This window comes from Lutjanus erythropterus, chromosome 3 (genome assembly GCF_056507025.1).
Source record: "Lutjanus erythropterus isolate fLutEry1 chromosome 3, fLutEry1.hap2, whole genome shotgun sequence".
Classification (NCBI taxonomy): Eukaryota; Metazoa; Chordata; class Actinopteri; order Lutjaniformes; family Lutjanidae; genus Lutjanus; species Lutjanus erythropterus.
In genome coordinates, this window is record NC_139319.1 from 21,227,306 (window position 1) to 21,246,071 (window position 18,766).

Genomic DNA, 18,766 nt, shown 5'->3' on the forward strand with positions numbered 1-18,766 from the left:
AAATTATGATTTAAGACATGGATTGAAAGTCTTTCTCAGTGTAGCTTGTATAAAATCTACAGATATTATCTATATATGAAAACAACTAATAAACTTCAGGTTACTTTAAGATACTTTATCCAAAGTAAATCACACTGCATGGTTCAAGATTACATCATCAAACTTGTTTTAATCAAATTTTTATTCATTCATACCAGGCTGTGTCTTTGCTGGCCAGCTGTAATGTAATTTAAAGCGGCGTGATGGACACAGCGAGGTCGTGTCTTTACGACAGACTGGTGATCTGCGGAGTGAGAAGTTGGCTCCAGCCCAGTGAGCACTTCTGGCTGGGAGGACGCCTCATTTCTGATGAATACATTATGTGCCTGAGCAGAACAGACAAACTCACCCTCATGGTTGGCGTGACGCTCCCGGGGCGGGACTTGCTGTCACGAAGCCTGAGGGTGCTGTTGTCCCCGGCAACAGGAGGGTGGAGCTGCAGCTGATGCCTCTCTTCCTAGAGGGAAGGAGGATGAGGAAGGACTTTCATTGGCCTTATTCACAGTTGGTGTTGTGGCTGTTGCGTTAGCGTTGTGTCTGGAGGGTGTACTTGTTTGCTGAGCTGCCTCGTGCCACGCAGATGGTCGGCACTGCACTCTGGCAGAGGACGCTTTAAAAATGCCATTTTCTCCTACGCATATATGACTGCGGAAGATTAATGAAGATTTGATTTGGTTTGAGTAGTGAAAGTCACAAGATTTTTTGAAAAATTGCTTCTTGGTCACAGCACTGTTAATTAGCTCCAAGAAAAATAGCTCAAATTCCCCCCATCAGGTCATTTTGCACCATGACAACTGATCACTGTCAGCATCTTTTTCTTATTTGAAAAGGAGAAGCTTGTTTAGGAGGTTCAATATCTTTGTTTGATCTCAACTCAAAGTCCACCTGCTCACTAATTCTGGACAAAGATTTTTTTTGTTTTTTGGGAAATGAAGGCATGACTGGATAACAACAGTTAATTGGTAACTAATACTGAAACTAAAAACTAAATTAAAACTAAACTTTTTAAACAACAAAAGGTAAACTGAAACTAAACTGAATTGCAACAAACAAAATAAAAAATTAAATAAAAACCTTATTAAAAATACATGAACCATTTTAAAATCAAATGTAAACAGAGTTAGTGTGGCTCACTGATGTGTTTTTAATAGTTTTTGGACAAAAGTTGAGGTCTGTACAGGATTAAGCTAAATCAGACTTCACAGACAAAACTAGTTACTGGGATCAATGCATTGTTGGTTTCGGTCTTTTTTTTGTAATTTGTTGAAAATAAGAACAAAATAAAGTATTAACAGACTAATCCTTCAAATAAGAAACTTCTGTAGTGGTGAGAAGAGCGGTTCTACAGGTAAACAAGTGATTGTAAGAGTGTGTACAGTGTGTGTGCGTGTGTGTGTGTGTGTGTGTGTGTCTGTGTGTGTGTGTGTGTGTGTGTGGTCTCACCACTAATCGTTTAATGAGCTGGTCTCTCTCACTCAGCCTCTCCTGAAGTCTCCCCAGCTGCTGGTCGTCACATCGAGGCTCCCTCCTCCTGCAGCGCTCCTCACGCTCGCGCAGCCTGCAGTTAAATCATATACACAAACACACACCTTCTCTCTCACGCCTGTCCTGTATATTAACTTTAAACATCTGCACGTCAACGTGTCTGTCCTCTACTCACTCGTTCTCCAGGGCCACGATGCGAGCCTGCAGGTGCGTCTGGGCGTTGCTGTATTCAGACACCAGACTCTGCATCTCCTTCTTGTGCTCCCTCTTGATCTCCTCCACCTCCTCTTTCCTCTTCTCCTCCTCCTGCTCCTTCTTCTTCTCTTCATCCACCTCTTCTTCTTTCACGTCCTCCTCTTTCCGCTCCTCCCAGTGTTTCTGCGACTCCTCCAGCTTCTCCATCTCCACCCTCAGTTTCTCCACCTCCTCCTTCAGACGTTGTGCTTCTTCTTCCAGCTGTGCGTCTCTCTTCTTCTGCAGTTCGGTGCTCTCGTCCTCCTTCTCTTCAGCTTCAAATTTCTGCTGTACTGACCTGAGACAGGACAGCAAATACAAATCAAATTAATGGAAGAGGCTTATTTAATAAAATTACACAATTCTGTTAAATTGCAAACATTAATTTCTGTTTGTCATTAAGTATCGTTTCGTTTCGTTTCGTATCGTATCGTATCGTATCGTATCGTATCGTATTGAGCTAACTAATTTAAACATAGATGTTTAAAACCTTTTTAGACATTTTTAAAAGATAATAAACTATTTCTTTAGTTGGGAAGGATGTTATATCTTTTGTCAGTAAATTAACATGTAGTAAGGAGGTATAACAATACAAAAATGCATTTGTCAAAATGTTTTTGTCTTTTTTTTTTTCAGGTCAAGCCATGCCAAATGGGAACACACTACTTTTTAACTCTCTCCCTTGTGTGCCCAAGTGGTATTGTTGGTATATATGGTTTGTGCAGCTGCTACAAACACAAAACACCTGTACACCACACCTGATCACTTTCTGTTTCCTCACAGCTTAGCTCTGTGGAGAAATGATCAGCACCACTTTGGAAATAAGACAAAAGAAAGAAGCATGTTCACTGAAGAGGTCCACTGAAGGTTACTGTAATGAGGAGCACTGCATAGCAATAACATATTTAAAGTAATGTTAGCCTGTTGCTTTGCACAAACGAGTAACCACAGCAGGATAGACGGGGAATAAAGTCAGGAGAAAACATCTGCAGAAAAAGCGCAAATTTGTTAATTAACCATAAAGGAGACAATAAAATCACGCCCAGTGGCAGACAGAGTTGCATAGTGAAAAGGACGCTTATAGGGAACCAGTCTAATTGTGTGTGGTGTAATTATTATATTATAGCCATTACACTGTGCAATCCATATTTACTTTGTATTGATAAGTTAAAGCAAAAAGTCTATTTCCACTTCAAGGAATAGTTCTTACATGACAATATCAATTCAGACAGTCAGCTTAAATTACCATCATGAGGTACAGGTTATGTACCAGACCCAGGCATAACGTGTTAAGTTATGAGTCTTAGACATGTTGGTGGGTGCATTTTGTGTCTTTTGGACTGAGCCAGACAAACTGTGTCCTTCTGTCTCCACTGACTGGATGCTGGCAATAGTTACATATTTACCATACAGACATGAGAGCAGTACCAGTCTTCAGCTTAGGGAAAATGTGATGATTTTTTACTTTTCTCTGACGTGTAATTGAGAAAAAATATCACCTGATTAACTGCTAATGAAACAAGTCATTAGTGGCAAACCATTCATTCATGTTGGAACAATTACACACAGGCCCACTTCTTCCCTTACGTACTTTTCCTTTAATTGCTTCTTCAGTGCTGCATTTTCTCTCTGCAGCTCCAGCATGGCACATCGACTCTCATCCAGCTGTCGCTCAAACACCTGATACTGGTTCTGCTGCTTCAGATCCTATGCACACACACACAGCAGACACACACACGGTCAACGTCTGCATTCATTTTAAGGTACAGACTTCAGTTTTTAAAACGGTTTGTGCAGCTGTAGACGATAATGTGCCGTGCTGATTTAATCTCAGAGCCAGGCAGGATTTTATTCATAATGATATCAGGGCTGCGATTTGCTTGTATGTCTGTGTCAAAAAAAAAAGATTATATAAGTGGAAGACAGGCCATAACACACAAAAGAGACAAAGAGGCTGAGGTGTGCTTGTGTGTGTCTGCTTGTGCACACTCATCATCATTGTGTGTGTGTGTGTGTGTGTGTGTGTGTGTGTGTGTGTGTGTGTGTTGTGTTATACCTGTTGCAGAGCCATCATCTGTGTGTGTGCCTGTAGTTGAGCCTGTAGGTCTTCTATCTGCTGCATGTGTCTCTGGGTCATCTGTCTGCTCCACTCTGTGTGCTGCTGGGTCAACTCTGCACGCTGCTTATCTGATACCACACACGCGCACAACCATACACATACAGAAAACAAAATCAATCTGGCCCACTGTTACAGGTAGCCTTCTGCTGTTGCCATGGTGAAGTGTATCCATGGCAATAGCAACTTCAATGTTGAATTTATAATTTCAATGTGTATATCGCTCTCTGTGTGTGAGTGTCTCCACAAAGCTATGTGTGTGTGTGTGTGTGTTATACAGAACATGTCACTCTTTGCATGTGCTTATGCTAATGCTCATGCCTGATTGTGTGCACATGTGCGCGTGTGTGTGTGTGTGTGTGTGTATGATACCTAGCTCCAGGTGGTGCATCGTCTGTAGTCTGTTCCTCTCAGACAGCACATCTTCTTTTGCCTGTCTCTCTAATGCCTGCAGAGCCATGGCGTGACTGTGTCTCTCCTGAGCTGACGACTGCGTTTGGGGCTCCTCAAACACATTAAACACACGTGTTTTGTCTTGTTACAACAGCTGCAGACGTTTGTCTTCACGCCACAGACACGCTGTACTTAACCGTGTGTATGTTACAGAGATAAAGGCATGAATACTTCACTGCAGCACCTTCACCAAAGCTGCTTAATTATTCATCACAGAGTAAACATACAAACGAAGTGTACACATAATTTTTTTCCCCAAAAAAAATACCTGCAGCAGCTCTCTCAGTTTCTTGTTTATCTCCTTGGTATCTTGGACCTCTTTCCTCAGCCTGTCAATTTCGGGGTTGCCATGGCCGTCGTCTCCTGGGCCCGCCTTCTTTTTCTCTGCCTGCATTGGCGAGAAATCATTAGCGAGAAGGATTGTTAAGAGCTCTGCGCGCTGTCAGTGTAATCCTGAGATGATGAATTTGCAGCAAGTGTTGAATTAAACTGAGATGTCGCTTTTGTTTAGGAATTTGCAGACGCAGACAGCTTTCTTAAAATAAATAAATAAAAACACAGACTTCATTGTGATCCCCAAAACAGGCTTATGGATCTAATTAAAAGTGTACTCCAGCGATTTTGCGTTGCACTTGTTTGGGATGCAGCTGAGGACAAAATATCCAGACGTTTAGTCCCCGTCCTTGGCCGACTTTACTGTTCTCCAGAAGCTGTGGAAGGCTCAGTTTTAAAGCTAGAGTGAAGATACTGGTATCATATGAAACTAGATGACCTGAGGCGGCCGTTAGTACCAACCATGTTGTGCTAGCTTGTCTGGAGCTGATACTGATTCCATGCAGGCTTAGGCCAGTTTTTTGCATGAAGTTTTCACCAATTCTGTTTTAATATTTCTACAGACTGGGGTCCCTAAACTATGACTCCCTATTGAAGTATCATAAATTGGGTCTGACTGGAAAGCTGAGACTCGTGGATTCTGGGCTCGTGGATTCAAAGATCCCCACTGTATTCATGTCTGACGATGTTAGCGCCCATAGTAGCCATTTCATTGAAGTGTGATCTTTTTTAAAACTTGGGTGTTTCAGAGTTTTCCCCAGAACAGAAGTGCTCGCCATCCAATCGCCAGAGAGTGCAATTCTTTTAACATCACTCCCAAATTAAAATTAAAAGCTAGATTAAAAATACAGGTCTTTAATTTCCTTTTAAAATCACAGAAAGAGCCTGCCATGATAATATCCAGAGTCAGCGAGTTCCACATTTTAGAGGCATAAAAACAGGAGGTATGTTTGTGGGACACATAAGGAACACACTACGTATTTTGGAGTGATTAAAAAATCATATTAAATTTCGGGTGGTCATAAATGGTTAAATCTGTGTAATAACTGCTGCAACAACTTAAAGGACATAGTTGCACATGGGAATGGTCATCATATACTCCAATCATAATGTATTAAGCCCTTATACACTCGAAACTTTCAAAATTCAAATAGGTGCCTAATTAAAGCACAATATTTATTACAGATTTATGAATAGAAAAACTTGAGACGCAGTGCTGAGCTGCATCTTTTATTAATCTTCAGGTTCCCAACTTTCAGATGATATATTCCACCTCTAAGTGACATGTACTGTTGACCTGCTATCTCCCCCCGAAGACCCCCGCCTCCCCCTTAAAAAAGACAAATATGGGTCTATGGTCAGAAGGGAGGCAGTGGAAGAGGTTAGTATGGCTCCACCTTCAAAAACAATGGATGCTGCCTGGTCAACATCCACATCTTTCAAACAGGATTTCTGTAAAAATGTCAAAGCTGAGCAACATCATCAGGGTTATTTTGTCAGACTTGTCAAAACTCTCTCAAAGCCACAGAGGTCATTGCACCACCAACTTATCATGATGAGTAAACTGTGGAGTTCAGTCAGAAATAACTTTATAATCCAAATGAAATGTGACGCAGTAACTGTCATTTGGTTGGCAGCTGAAGCTTGTTGTTTTGAGACTAATTGCCAACTATTTTTGATAATCCTTTAATCGTTTTAGTCATTTTCAAGCCAACACGCCGAATATTAGCTTCTTAAATGTGGGGATTTGCTGCTTTTCTCCATCATATATGATACTAAACTGAGTATATCTGGGTTTTGGGCTGTCTGGTGGTCAAGACAAACATTTCAAAGACATCATTTTATGGCTTTGATAAAATACAGTGGGTATATTTAGTCATTTTCTGACATTATTCAGTAAAAATTGATTTTTAAAATATGTTGTTATGCAACTATTTTACCTGAAAATAACATCAAAATCTCTTTGATGGTACACTGATTGTAATTAGGAGAAGGTACAATCTCCTGTGAGAAGTGTGTAACACTAACAGCACTATTTCACACATACCTAATTATGTCACTGATTATGGTGAAAATTTATCATATTTTATGAAGAAAATGTTTTCTGGTTTTCTCTGTCATGTCCTTCGACTGCTCTGTCTCCACCAGGAGTCGAGGCAAAGCAGCTGGAGAGCAGCCTGCGTTTCCTCATGGACAGGCAGCTTTAATTGTTTCTAAAGTAACTGCTAATTGTCACTAATTGTAGATAACTGTAGCTGCCATCATCTAATTAGCTCATGCAGGTAGTGGTCCTATTAACTGACTCTGCCCAGATGGAGGCTAGTGTCTATAGGGGAACCTTTGATTTGTGAAACTCTTGTGACTGCATGTTTGACTCAGCACAGTAGTGCCTGACTCAGCAGCTCCTGGAGCAGCTTCTTAAATATTCTCATCAAGTTTGAAGTGTATCAGCAGTTGTACAAGGATCACAACAAGACTATTTTTATGGTCTTTGCAAGGAACAATAAAGGAACACTAAGTAATCATGCAAATCTAGGGTTCCCTTCTAGACACGCTGCAGACTGGGAGCTTGGAGCACCAGGGGAGTGAGCACAGTGCTGCCAGCACAGGAACTCTGAGGAGAGGGTTTTCAGGCCCAAGGCAGGAAGGGACCCAAGAACGAATGCTAAATGGGAAGTGTGGCCGGAATGGGAACCACAACTGGAGTTGGGAAAGCGAGCAGCAGAACTGAGCTCAGCAGCTTTACATTAGGGCAGAGGCGAAAAGACGTTAACAGAGGAAACCAAGAAGAGAAAAGGACAGATGTAAAGTAAATGTTGGACTAGTTTTTAGTTATTGGTGAAAGCTTTGTGAAAGAAAAAGCTGCAAGACAGATGCCAACGACTAGTGAGTAGTATTAGCTGGCCCGCTGTGTCTCGTGTTGTTGCCCCTGTTTGATGTTTATTCATCAGTGGAGTAGTTCACCACTGCTTTAACACTAGAACTACCAAGGCAGTCAATTTGACTGCTGCAGTGAAAACACAAAGGAGTTCTGAGTATTTCTGCCTTGAATGGTCAGCAGTCATGATCACATTATAAACACTATCATTTCATTCCTACTGTTGAAGATGAGTATCACTGTTGCCTAGCAACTTTTTATTCTAGTTGCTTTTTTTTTTTTACTCTCAGCTAAAACCTAACTTTAGCTTGAGCTAAAACGAAGGAGAAAACAATTCTTTGAAAAATATCTTAACTAAATGACAGCAAGAAGGAGAATGACTGCCACAGAGGCTTGAGTCATGCTTCAGAGGCTTGATGATGATGAGTCTGCTGGAGGAGCATTTCCTTTGCATGTCTATTCATTTGGTATTTCTGCACAGTTTCAGATAAAGATAAAGTTACACCAATATTATTAGCGGGCTGTTATACTTTTAGATCCCAGTGGTGGCTGCATATGATTTTTTTCTGAGTCGTGCAATCCAAACATTTCCAGTAACTGTTGTGTTGTGTTGTTAAGTCCAGGTTAAGAAAAAAATTATTGAAAAAAGATAGATGCAATCCAAATTTTAGCTAACAAAACATTCTACAAATACAATGAATTATTCAAATTGAGGATTTTGTTTAAGGATTTTTTTACGTTTTAGGGTGATGATGTCGTGATGAAATATGACAACAGACATTCAGACATTCAAAGCTTCATTCAAACACCTCAATAGAAGCTTCAAATGTAAATATGACATGATAAAAATTACCTTTAGTACAGCTGAGTATGACCGGTCTGAATGACCGCTATGGCCATTCTATCAATTATAGAACATTGGTACTTCTACTGTTAAAATTCACAAAAAATACAAACAATAAACTCTAGTCTACATATCAATTGATAACCAGATGCCTATTGTGCAAATGTTGAGAACAACCATTGAACATTTGTGGTTTGTGGCGTTTTGTAGCGGAGACTCACCTTTTCGTTCTCTTCACTCAGTTCACTCTGCAGCTCAGAGATCTGGGTCTGCAGCTCCTGCTCTCTGTTCTGCCATCTCTGCTCGCTCTCGGCCACGGCAGCGTTCATTTCTATCCTGAACTCTGCTCGGAGACGATCCTCACACTCTGCCCTGCAGGCATGCAGCAGAACAAGAAATGAGGCAGAGGTAACCTACATATAAAAATTACTGTTTATTTCCTCTCACTACTGCACTGTTCTGACTAATCGTGTTATAGCGTCTTGTTTCCTTGTGCTTCTCACTTATTATACAATTATTATGAGTTTTAGGTTTGGTAGAGACGGTAGTAACCTGATTATCTCTCTTACTTCTCTTAATATCTTTATTTCATAAACGTCCATATTAAGTGTTTAGGAATTCCCTGGTTGTTTTTCTGGAGCAGAAACCTGTAAACCCTCAGCTAACAGGTTTTGTAAATGTGTGGCTTTGCTTTAAGAAGAACCCAGAACAAGAACGTAACATCACAGAACATATTATTGCTGTCTACTCAATAGAAGTTACCCATTCTGTCATACTGACAAGAGGTAATACAAGAAAATATTTTTGAAGATGGATTTGACTGTTCTTTCTCTGCAATCTATTTGGGCAATATTGCAGCTCTTCTATTGTTGAAAGACAAATATCTATAAAAGATATTATCAGCAGCCAGCAAGAAAGCTGTAACACAAAAATGGCTACAGACCAAACCTTCAGCAAAGAGCGACGTGATAGATAGAGTGACTGATGCTCAAAATATGGAGATTTGCTTTTTTGCTACAGATTGAAAAATTCTTGCAGTAAATGGTAAAAATGGATTGCGTCGACTGTATTCTGTCTGAACTGACCTGCATTTCCATCAGTATAATGTCAGTATGAATTCATATTATGGGTGACCGACCGTTTGCTGCGCTATGTTTTGTTGTATCGCTACGTTTCTATTAAAAAATGCAGTATAAGTAAAAAAAAAACTCAACTATTTTCAGTGTGTGTCTGCAGTAATTATTGTCAGTATATAATGAAAAAGAACCTGCTAGATGTGCTTGAGACAGGACGGGCTCTTTAGAAAACCATTACTGCTGAAGTTTATTAGGCTTGTAGTACTGATTTAATGTAATTCTGATGCACTGACAGTGTTTAATGAATCGTTTACATCATCATATATCATTTTTATTGCTGCAGATGATTTCTTGGCATGGTAAACACTTAATATTAAAGTCAGTTTAATACTGATGCCTCTGTATGACCTACATGAGCGCACAGGACCATCAGTGGCTATTTCTATATAGCTATTCTTAACGCCTGCCACTGAGTCACCCCCCTGAAATCAGATGAAACAATTTATGTCACGCAGGCCGGAAGACTCTGTGTTTACATTTTCACAGGCAAAGTTACAGTCAGCAGTATGGTAACTAGTTAAAACGAGGCAGGAGGATATTTTTCTAGAGAGGATTTTATTTTTGATGTTATATTTGGTTGTTATGGCGGATACTGGGGCAGGGCCAGAGACAGAGACAAGGACACAGTAATAGAGCTCAGGAAAGTAAACCTTGGTCTTGTTCAGCAAATAGAAAGAACTGCAGGATTTGAAAGGCTCCTGAATTGTCCCTCTTATACCTGCACAGGTATGTAATATATTGATTTTATTTATGAAATACACTACAAGACTGCAAGAGGAGGTCACAGTGGACATTTGTGTGATACAACTAGCTTATAATATAACATTTCATCTTGGCCTTGCTGCCATCTTACTGATGGCTCATTATTATATACATAACATACATAACTTTAGCTTTCTCAACAAAATTATAATTACAGAGAGATAACTGATGAATTATTTTGGCCTTTTTTCCCACCAAAAGAATTTCTAAAATATCTGTTTTTAACATCTCAAATGTGAATATTTTCTGGTGGCATCACTCTTTTCTGACAGTGAATTGAATATCTTTGCGTTGTGGACAAAAGACATTTGAGGACGTCACCTTGGGAAACACTCAGCAATTTTTTTTCATGTTCTTTTTGTTTTTATAAACTAACCAACTAATCCATTAATCAAGAAAATAATCAACAGATTAATCGATAATGAAAATAATCGTTAGTTGCAGCTCTAGTGGAGAATGGCACTAAAACAAAGAAACTTTGTTTCACCATTGTCACATTACTGTTATTAATCTTACATAGCCACAAATAGATACTTAACCTCATCATTATGTATCCTGAAAACAGCTGGGTTTAAGAAATATAATATAACAAAACAAGCTGTATCTTTCTTTCACTTGCCTCCAAGATACAGAAGCCTGTTACTGCCAATGTGATGAAAAAAACAAATAAACCTGTAAATCATTATAAAGAGAAACTTCATGAAAATAATGAGTTATTATCTAAAAATAATGCATTGGTATGTTAAAATAATGAGTCAGTTTGTCAGAATAATGTGTTAGTGTGTCAAGATAATCTCAAGACAAGGAGTTAGTGTCAAAATAATGAGCTAATATGTCAAAATAATAAGAAACTTTCTCAAAATGTTTCACATATTAAGTCATTATTTGGCAAAAGTTTCTGGCAGGATCTGTTTGTTTTCAAAATAAATGCACATGCTGGCCAGATCAACATCTTTACAATAATGAAAAGGCCACCGCTTTTGTCCACAGGAGGCTCCAGGTTCGACACAAAATTAAAGTTTAATTCAGCTGCTTTAAACTGAAGCGAATTGAAGAGATAAAGATGCAGTATATCAGCTCAACTTTGATCTTCCTCGGTGATCTCTGAACAGGAGGACGGAGGGTGATTACAGGCAGAGTTAAGACTTTGTAATGTAAGCCTAAGCAGTTCTGGCAGGTCAGTGTTTGTTCTGCTACCTGATCCGGTCCTCGGTGTGCCGTTGGCTCTGATCGAGAAGACTCCTCTCCGTGTTCAGTCGGCTCTGTTCCAGGACTTTCTCCTCCAGCCGGTGTTTGTCAGCTCTCAGGGAGGCGATGTCTCTCTGCTGCCTGTCCCGCTGCCTGTCTGCCTCCTCCTGGATCCGAGCCAGTCGAGTCCGAGTCTGGTGAAGCTCCTCCTCTAGACGAGAGCACTGTGGTCCACAGGAGGACGCCGCTTCAGGACCCCCCTTCTCCTTCTTGTCCTGGTGTTGGTTCACCGACTCCAGCCTGCAGATCTGAGAGAACAGAGGCTTTTCACTTCACATATTCTAACTGATATTATAAATCATTTTATCTGATAAAAAATACACACTCCACTGGTGTAATTTGACTTCTGACCTCATTGTTAGCATCTCTCAGTTTCGTCCTCAGCTCCTCTCGTTCCTTCTCAAGGCCTCTGCGGAGCTCCTCGCTAGTTTTCCTCTCTTCTTCCAAATGCGCACACACCTTCCAAGGAAATTCATTAACAGCTTATCTTCTTTTTAATACTTAAACCCGACCATACTATCCTCTCCTTATTACTAAGCCTTATTAATAATTAGTCATGATGAAGTGCACATTATAAGAGGGCTCAAAGGGCAGGCAATTACGTGATAAAATCTCTTTATATTTCCACATTTACGCATCAGTTAAAATATTCATTAAACACGCTCTTTTAGACCAGTGGTTCCACCAGGAGGTGAAGACCCCACGAGGGGTCATGAGATCATTAAGGGAAAAGCAGATCAGACAAGAAACATTTATGTTTAACAAAAAAAATTAGATTTTTCTTTTGGTCTTTGCTTTTTATTATAAATTAATGTATAATTTCACCTCTTCAAAAAATACATTCAAATTCAACAGAATGTAAAAAGGAAAAGCGGCAGCAGCAAAATGTATTTTAGCCAACTTAAAAAAAGGTGTTTACAACACTTGACCTAAGACAGCCTGCTATGATGTTAAACTACTGTTATATACGCCAAATAATACTCTTTCCAAACCAACCAAACTCCATTGGCAAAATCAGTAATTTTACCCTGCAGGTCATGGGAGATACTGGATTACCGCTGCCTCAATCAGTTTGTTTGTGTTGTTGGGAGACTGTGGTGTCTTAAAAGGCTGAGTTCAGATTCACCAAAGTCGCACAATAACACAAACAAACAAACAGATTGAGGCAGTGATAGACCAGCAACTCCCAAGTTTGCCGAGGTAAAAACACTGTTGTTCCTCCGGGAGTCTGGTTACTTTGAAGAGAGCAAGATTCGGCTTATATAACAGTGGTGGAGGAATGGTCTGTCTGACAGCAGTGAAAGTCAAGCAGAGAAAATATTCTAAATTTAGAGTACATTTTTCAGGTGGACCTTTTTTAAGTGGATAAAATGCCTTTTGGTGCGGACCCTGTCCACATCAGTTGCTTAGCTTAGCCTGTGCTGGTGTCCCTCTCTGCTTCTGCTAACTAGGGGTGTGCTAACCTGCAACTACTGTAGATAATACACTGATAATCAATAAGTGTTTCATAAAACCCCACTTCAAATACTCTGAACTATCCCATGAAGGGATCACAACCTTTTAGACTAAGTTTGAAACTCTTGTTAAAGCACATACTCTGTAAAAGAGCATCCATTATCCAGTTATTGCCCGATTTCCTAAACTTCATACAAGCAAGAACAACTTTAACTGGTTCATGGATTAATGAACATTGATAGACAGTTAACAAAACTGCATCTCAGCTGAAGAATCCTGATTTCTGTGTTTCTTTAAAAGGGTTTCTAAGTGCACACGTGCATCACACACAGCAGGGAGAAGTATTACTGTTGCAGCTGTGTGAGGGGATGAAAGGGAAAAGGATTTTTCATAGCGGTTTGTCCTTGGATCCGAGAATAATTAAATCCAAAGTCTGACTGAGACTGAAACTAAAATAATTAAGCCTATATGAGCTGGCTGCCACAGCTGAACAGCAGGGCTATTTTTAAAATTCAGATTTAAGTGCATACTATGGAGAAACTCCGTCCCCTTTAATTGTCCTCATACTGCACTGTGAGAACAAGTGCTCTGACAAAAGGGAGGAAAAAGAGGAAGAGGTATCCCAACAATATGGTAGTGAAATAAATTAAATGCTGGTTTTAGAGAAGTCTTATTATTGCCATGCCCATGTGGAAAAAAAAGAAATAATCCATAAGAATTTCCACTTCCCTCCAACAGTATATATGTTGTTCAAAGTCAAAAGTGCATGAAAAGTAATTTGCTTGGTAAATTATGTTTTCTGTATGTTCTAAATAATGTCTGTAGTTTTTTAAAACATCTCAGTCATAAAGACATATGTCTTTCATATATAAATATATACGTATACCAATACCAATATATGTTTTTTTTGTGTCTCATGTGTCAGCAGCTCAACATGTCAGTGCTTGTGTTGTGCCACATATGAGCATCACTGCACTGATCTTCTGACTGACCTCTTGGTTGGTTTTCTTCTCAGAGCTCAGAGCCTCCTGGACGCTGTGAAGTTCAGCTGCGTGCCTCCTCATCACCTCCTCTATCGCCTTCCGCACCTGCTCCTTCAACCGCTTCCTGTCCTCCTCAGCCTTCTCCACCAACCTCTTCTTCTCCTCCTCCAGCTTCTGCTGCACGTTGACTCTCTCCGCCTCGACCTGCTCGATGCTCTTGTCCAACTGAGAGCGAACGCGAACCCTCTCCACCTCCAGCTCCTTCCGCTGCCTGTCGAGCTCTTCCTCCTTTTCTCTCCTCAGGCGCTCTTTGATCTCCTCCACTTCTTTGTGCTGTGCCTCCTTCTCCTCCTCCCTCTCTTTGCGCAGTCTGTTTCTGTCCTTCTCCAGCTGCTCCTTCTCCTGTTCTCTTTCCTTCTGCAGTTTTTCTCTCTCCTTTTCTATCTCCCTCTGCAGTTTGTCCCTCTCATCATCGGCGTGCTTCTGGATGCGACGCAGCTCCTCTGTTTGAGCTCTCACCATCTCAGAACGCAGACTGGACAGGGCCTCAGCATGCTGTCGACACACACAACATACACTCAGTAGCCACTTTATTAGGTGCACCTGTACAAGCTAATGTGATGCAATGTAACAGCTCAGCCATAAATTCTACCTTCATAATGTTTAAAATGCTCAGTTTTTGGTGACATTTTTCAGAAATATTCAATAATATGTTTTAGCTTTGAGGTCATAGTTATTATAGGCACACCAAAGTGAGTACATGCATGGTTTTGACCTCTTTTTAAAGGTCAGGTCAAAAATATTAGTAGGTTTTTATTCCCACCCTAGTATCTTTTTCCAAACACATGCATGATGACTAGACCTGGGAGTTATTAGCTAGAAAAACCCAGGCTGCAAAGAAAGCGAAGTATAAACCCATCATAGTGCTTTTCCCCCTCTTGTAACTACACTTTGTGCATATAAAGGCGTCAATACAAGCAGTTCATATGAAAAGCAACATTTGAATTTAATTAATTCCCCTCTTCTAGCTTACAAATTAAAACTGCATGTGGCATTTTTGAGATTTCACTGGCTATAAGAAGTACGAATTATCCACACAAACTGCTCCAAATGAGGGGCAGAGAGGAGGGGCAGACATGTTCTTTCAAGGCAGACTCTCATGGGCTGATGACAGGACGCGGACGCTCTTCTTGGATCAAGTGAGGAGTCGAAAGGTCAGAGTGCAGCCCCCATTTTGATACCAAGGTATTACTATTATTTACATGCTTGAGCTATGATGGAAAATACAAGGGTACAAGGTGATTTATTTATTTATTTATTATTTAAGGTTGTAAAATGAGATTTTGTCACAGTTCCTGCTTTGATTGATTGATTGGAGTTGATTTAGAGATGAATAAAACTATCAAACAAACACATTTATGAGGGAAGAAGCTGCTCTGGAGGCAGGAACATGAAGTTTTTGGGTGGGGGTTGCAGCACTGAACATATCATAACATATTTCAGACACCGTTTTAAAAAATCTGCAGCCACAAAACAGTTTGTTCTTTGTTCATTGTGCTTTGACACATCAACATGGAGTCAGAAAAAATAATGATGCCTGATTGTACAGCTCCTACTAGGGAAAGTACCTGTGGTGGAAATGCGTCTTCTGTGTGTGTTTACCTGGCGTATCTGGCGGGCGTGGTCGCTGTTCCGGCCGCTGCTCTGCAGCTCCAGCTCTCTGTTCCTGCTCTGCAGACGGCTCACCTGGCTCCTCAGCTCCTCCACTTCAGCACAAACACACACCTCACAGCCGCCGCGGTTCAGCAGCTCCTCTGATACACACACAGAAAACACACAACAAAAAATAAACGCCCAAGTGAACACACACGCACACAAACATGCACGAGCATGCATTGATTGATGATGCACAATCATCCGGCCGATAGTGAACGAGGAAACGCCTAAAACAAAAATCATTCTCATGCAATAAATAAAATTCAGTGTATTTTTGCTGACTGGGTATGATGACACTTTGATGAAACTGTTTGCCTTTGTAGAGGATGATGAATAATGTGCGTTTGTTGCATTTTCTGTATATATTATATTGGCGTGAGGCGAAAACTTAACTAATGCTGAGTCAGAATGAATTATGGAAATCCACTGAGCTTAGCTGATTTTCACCGATGTGAGCATTCCTCCAGCAGACAGGTGAGAGGACAGGTGGACCACAGACATATATATGGAGATGCCACATTGATGCTGCAATATGTCATATCGGACAGGGCAAGACTGGCCTGTGAACAAATGTAAACGGGGGAACTGTAGTTCTTTCTTCTGTATAAAGAGCACTATAAACGTTTACATATATTCAAGGGTTTACAATTTACACAGATTAAGAAAAATCGTTGTTTTTCTACCATACTCCACGTATAGCTTGTTTTTCTTAAAGGATCAATATGATATATGAGTAAAAAAGAGTTCTGCAGTCCAAATAACAGGTTGTAGCCATAGACTGTATATTAAATAGGTTAAATCCCTATTCAATGCAAATCTAAGCCCGTTATCCTGAAAACAAAAGTCTACTGCTCGGAAAATATACACTATAGAGTTTGAGTTCAGTGGCTGCCTGCCTCACTGCCTGCCAGACTCCATTAACATGTTGCTCGACTTAAAAGTTAAATGAATGTCTACTCCTTCTAAAAGATTATTAATTATTTCTTACAACTCATAAAAAGACACTTACTCATTTGGGAAACATTCAGCATTAATTTAAACTCTAAATAATGTGAAATGGGTAAACAAAAAGAGTGATAGGAATAGAAATTTCAAAGGACACCGCTGCAGTAGTGTTTTTTGTCAGAGAAGCGAGTATTTCAAGTTAACATGTTCCCTTAACCTCTGATGACAGATCATGGTCTTTTTTATGAGAAATTACAGTAAATATATTAGAGATTTCTCTTTTAAAATGAAGTTGATAGCACAGTGACTTCTGAATCCTCTTTCCTCTTAGAGCTCTATATGGTGGCGGCGTTGACATATGATCCAAAGGCTAATGCGGCGTCTTCGTATATATGTCAGTGACGTAGCCAGACAGACTGCGAGAGGCAGATTACCTGCTCTGCTCTGCAACTCGTCCTCCTGCAGCAGCAGCCTCTCCTTGGCGACCGCAAGCTCCTCCTCCGCCCGTTTAGCCACGCCCTCGGCCTCCGACACGCGCCTCCGATCCAGTTCCAGCTCTTCCTCCAGGTCCTGCATGGGGAGGCGCGACGGTGTTGCAAAGGCAAGCGGGGAGTGCAGATGCAGAGGAGTATTTGGGGTCGACACAGGGCACAGGGGAGTAGAAAAGAGAAAATATAGATGAAAAGGTGAGGGAGAGAAAAGCCGACAGCAAATGTGACACAGATAAGGAGGAAGGAGAGGGAACAAAAGTCAGAGAGACAGGTGATAAAAATATTAGGAAAGTCAGTGACTTACATAGGACAGACATTTAAGAACCCTTCCAAGACTTTGCAGACAATTTTGGCTGAACAGACAAAATTGAATTTTAGCGTTATCTGCAAATTAAAAGCTACAGTAGGAGTTTGGGGGGTTTTTTAAGCAAAAAAGAGAACTGTGATCCTATTTTTAATTTGCCAATGAGTGCCAACGGCAAACACTGTGAGAAATCTGTGAGAAATCTGAGAAACAGATCTCAACTCAAAAATAGAAGAGGATATGTATGTATGTATGTATATGATGAATCATACACAGGTATTATTACACTCTTGTTAAACTTCAAAGAATGGGACTTACAGGGGATAATTATCGCCTGTGGTGACAAAATGAAGCAGGTACTTTTCTTCATTTACTGAGGGATTGTTCATCTGTTTCTCCTTTCTGGAGACAAGAAGTCGTATGTATTGGAGAATGGCTGCTTAAACCATTGCCAGAATCTCGCCATCTGTGCTTAGTAGGAGGTGGGATTCTCGTACCACGAGGTATATCCAAACAAAAATTTGGACTTGCTTTGGCAGGCTTTACTGGCTTTTCAAGGATTGTTCTTCGCCAGACAAAGCTTGTTCTTGATGAATGGTTAAAGGACAATTTTTGAAGAGAGCCATACTTTGTTTCCTGTTTGAAAAGGCTGTCTGACAACAAGATAAAGCAGTGAAAATATTCTAAATATATTGTACAGTTAATCTAATATTGATTTTTTTTGGTAGCTTCCATGCTGATACTCTCTCTGCTTCTCCCATCTGATGGCGTGCCGACCAGGATCTACTGGAGGTAATACACCGACTATCGATAAGTACCTCATACAGGATTAAATAATACAAACTATACTTTAAGGAAAGAATGCAACTGAATGCAGTATTTTAGATCTACACCTTACAGGTATATTCTTTTTTATTTGTTAAAGTGCTTTTCTTCATTTCTAGTGCTAAGATCTCTTTTGTTTTGTTACGTTTGCTTTGTTTGTTATTGTAATGTGTTGTGTTGTGCTGCATTGTGCTGTTCATAAAATGAAAAACTCAATAAAAAACTTGAATTACAAGGGGGAAAATGTCAGCGAGATGAGGAGGGATGTAATGTGGTGAGTCAGGGAGCTATCTGGCCCAGCTGTGAGCTTTAATGGTCTACTGTGAGGGCTTATGTCAGCTCTGTGCCAGCTCTCGTAGGGTTTTGTTAATGCTCATCCACGAGGTGGTAATGGTGGTGGTGCAGCGAATCTATCCTGCTCAAACTACTCATTAGCAGATAGTTGGCAGTGGGAATAGCACTCAGGGAGGGCAGCCTGTGGTTAGACAAGCAAGATGCCCCCCCTCCCCGCTTCCACCT

At 40.4% G+C, this 18,766-nt stretch overlaps 1 protein-coding gene across 1 annotated transcript in view; it reads right to left on the minus strand.

Annotated features, from left to right (window-relative positions):
• Positions 1-18,766, minus strand: part of fam184b (family with sequence similarity 184 member B) — a 38,229-nt gene that overhangs the window by 3,602 nt on the left and 15,861 nt on the right. Inside the window, exons 4-16 of the mRNA XM_084715372.1 lie at positions 17,062-17,197; positions 15,629-15,780; positions 13,976-14,521; positions 11,880-11,987; positions 11,478-11,776; positions 8,604-8,754; positions 4,596-4,715; positions 4,247-4,379; positions 3,815-3,945; positions 3,350-3,465; positions 1,700-2,056; positions 1,483-1,597; positions 389-496 (exon numbers count right to left, since the gene is read on the minus strand). Coding sequence (XP_084571498.1) covers positions 389-496; positions 1,483-1,597; positions 1,700-2,056; positions 3,350-3,465; positions 3,815-3,945; positions 4,247-4,379; positions 4,596-4,715; positions 8,604-8,754; positions 11,478-11,776; positions 11,880-11,987; positions 13,976-14,521; positions 15,629-15,780; positions 17,062-17,197 — 2,472 coding nt within the window. The remainder of the gene's footprint in view (positions 1-388; positions 497-1,482; positions 1,598-1,699; positions 2,057-3,349; positions 3,466-3,814; positions 3,946-4,246; positions 4,380-4,595; positions 4,716-8,603; positions 8,755-11,477; positions 11,777-11,879; positions 11,988-13,975; positions 14,522-15,628; positions 15,781-17,061; positions 17,198-18,766) is intronic.